The sequence below is a fragment of the Dipteris shenzhenensis genome, chromosome 15 (assembly GCF_047967505.1).
Source record: "Dipteris shenzhenensis isolate YYH24624 ecotype China chromosome 15, Dip_SZ_1.0, whole genome shotgun sequence".
In the NCBI taxonomy this organism is placed as follows: Eukaryota; Viridiplantae; Streptophyta; class Polypodiopsida; order Gleicheniales; family Dipteridaceae; genus Dipteris; species Dipteris shenzhenensis.
The window spans coordinates 28133244-28134546 of NC_141610.1; the positions used below are offsets into that span (position 1 = coordinate 28133244).

The window sequence follows — 1303 nt, forward strand, 5'->3', positions numbered from 1 at the left end:
AACATGTCCTGTCGTATCCCAAGTTTGAAACTCCGAGATTGAGCGAAGTCTCCGATGTGGTAGTGGGCTCTCATAAGTAATTTAGTATTAAAGTAGTTAATAAGTAGGACGGCTCCAAAAGATAAAAGAAACCCGTATTGCGCAAACAGAAACACGAGAAAAAGTCGTTTCGTGTTGGATGCGTGAGCTCCTATGCAAGCAAATCGCAAAAAAATTAACAGGTCACAGGTGAAGACTCGTCAAATGCACACTCGTACGAGACAATGAACGGACGATGAATGCCCGTCACATCCAGTCCAACCACCACCGACTTCTTGACTGTGTCTAAGACTCTCGAGTCTCAGCCTTCACGGACTTTGACAGGTCTGAGCCCGGTCCTCGTCTTATGTTACATAAGTTATATATTTTGCGCTAGAATTGAGAAGGAGCGTCTGTGGAGATGGGTAAGCTCGATGCCCGCCTGCTCTTCCTCGTATCTGCCCTCGTCGTGGCCAGTTCCTCCTCCCTCGCATCCAGGCAGCCCATCGAGTCGCTCTCATTTCACCTTCATCTCCATAACCCGACGATCGACGTGAACAGCTGCAGTTTCGGCACCAAGAATTCTTCACTGTTCGACGCCGATCCTCGGTATTCCGGAGGCGTGCCCCAAGCCTTTGAGGAGATGCCCCTTACGATCACGTCTGATTCGGCTTCTACGAAATTGGGCAATGCAAACGGGATGTATCTGTACGACGCTAAGTCGGGTGACATCCGGTTCTTCCTCTTCACTGCGAAACTGGAGTGGGAGGGTCGGAATGGCGCGATTGTGGTGATGGGCAAGGTGGACTGCAGGGTCTCGGACGGAGCCCTATCAGTGATAGGGGGAACGGGAGACTTCTCGTTCGCGCGCGGGCAAGCCATACTGAGCTTGGTCTATGCAACGTTTTCGTTCGAGGTGGAGTTGCTTTATCCGCCGGTGGAGAGCGTCCATAGCGCGGTTTTGTAATGTTTCGACGTGAAGCTGAAAATCGTACGTAAATAAATAACTGGGAGATGGCAACGTTCCACAGTAGTAGAGCACCAACTGGGAAATAAATAACCTGTCGTTGGTGTTGGGGCTCCTGTATACCATGTGCTCTACAAGCCTGAAACACGCTCCTCGACCACCTCGTCCTGCACACTCTCGGGAGCTATGGGTAGGATTAGATGAAAAGAAGAAGAAATGATGCATCGACTTACCTGCCTCCTTAATACAAGAAAAGTTTAACAGACACCAATACTTTGCAATGCTATTTCTTTTTGCTTACTTAGAATTCGAAAATTG

At 49.2% G+C, this 1303-nt stretch overlaps 1 protein-coding gene across 1 annotated transcript; it reads left to right on the forward strand.

The window, feature by feature from the left end:
- Window positions 1-439: 439 nt before the first annotated feature.
- On the forward strand, window positions 440-985 carry LOC147893626 (dirigent protein-like). The gene has a single exon (XM_087386327.1). It carries the CDS (start codon window positions 440-442, stop codon window positions 983-985), a length of 546 nt encoding a protein of 181 aa, XP_087242453.1.
- The last annotated feature ends 318 nt before the right edge of the window (window positions 986-1303 follow it).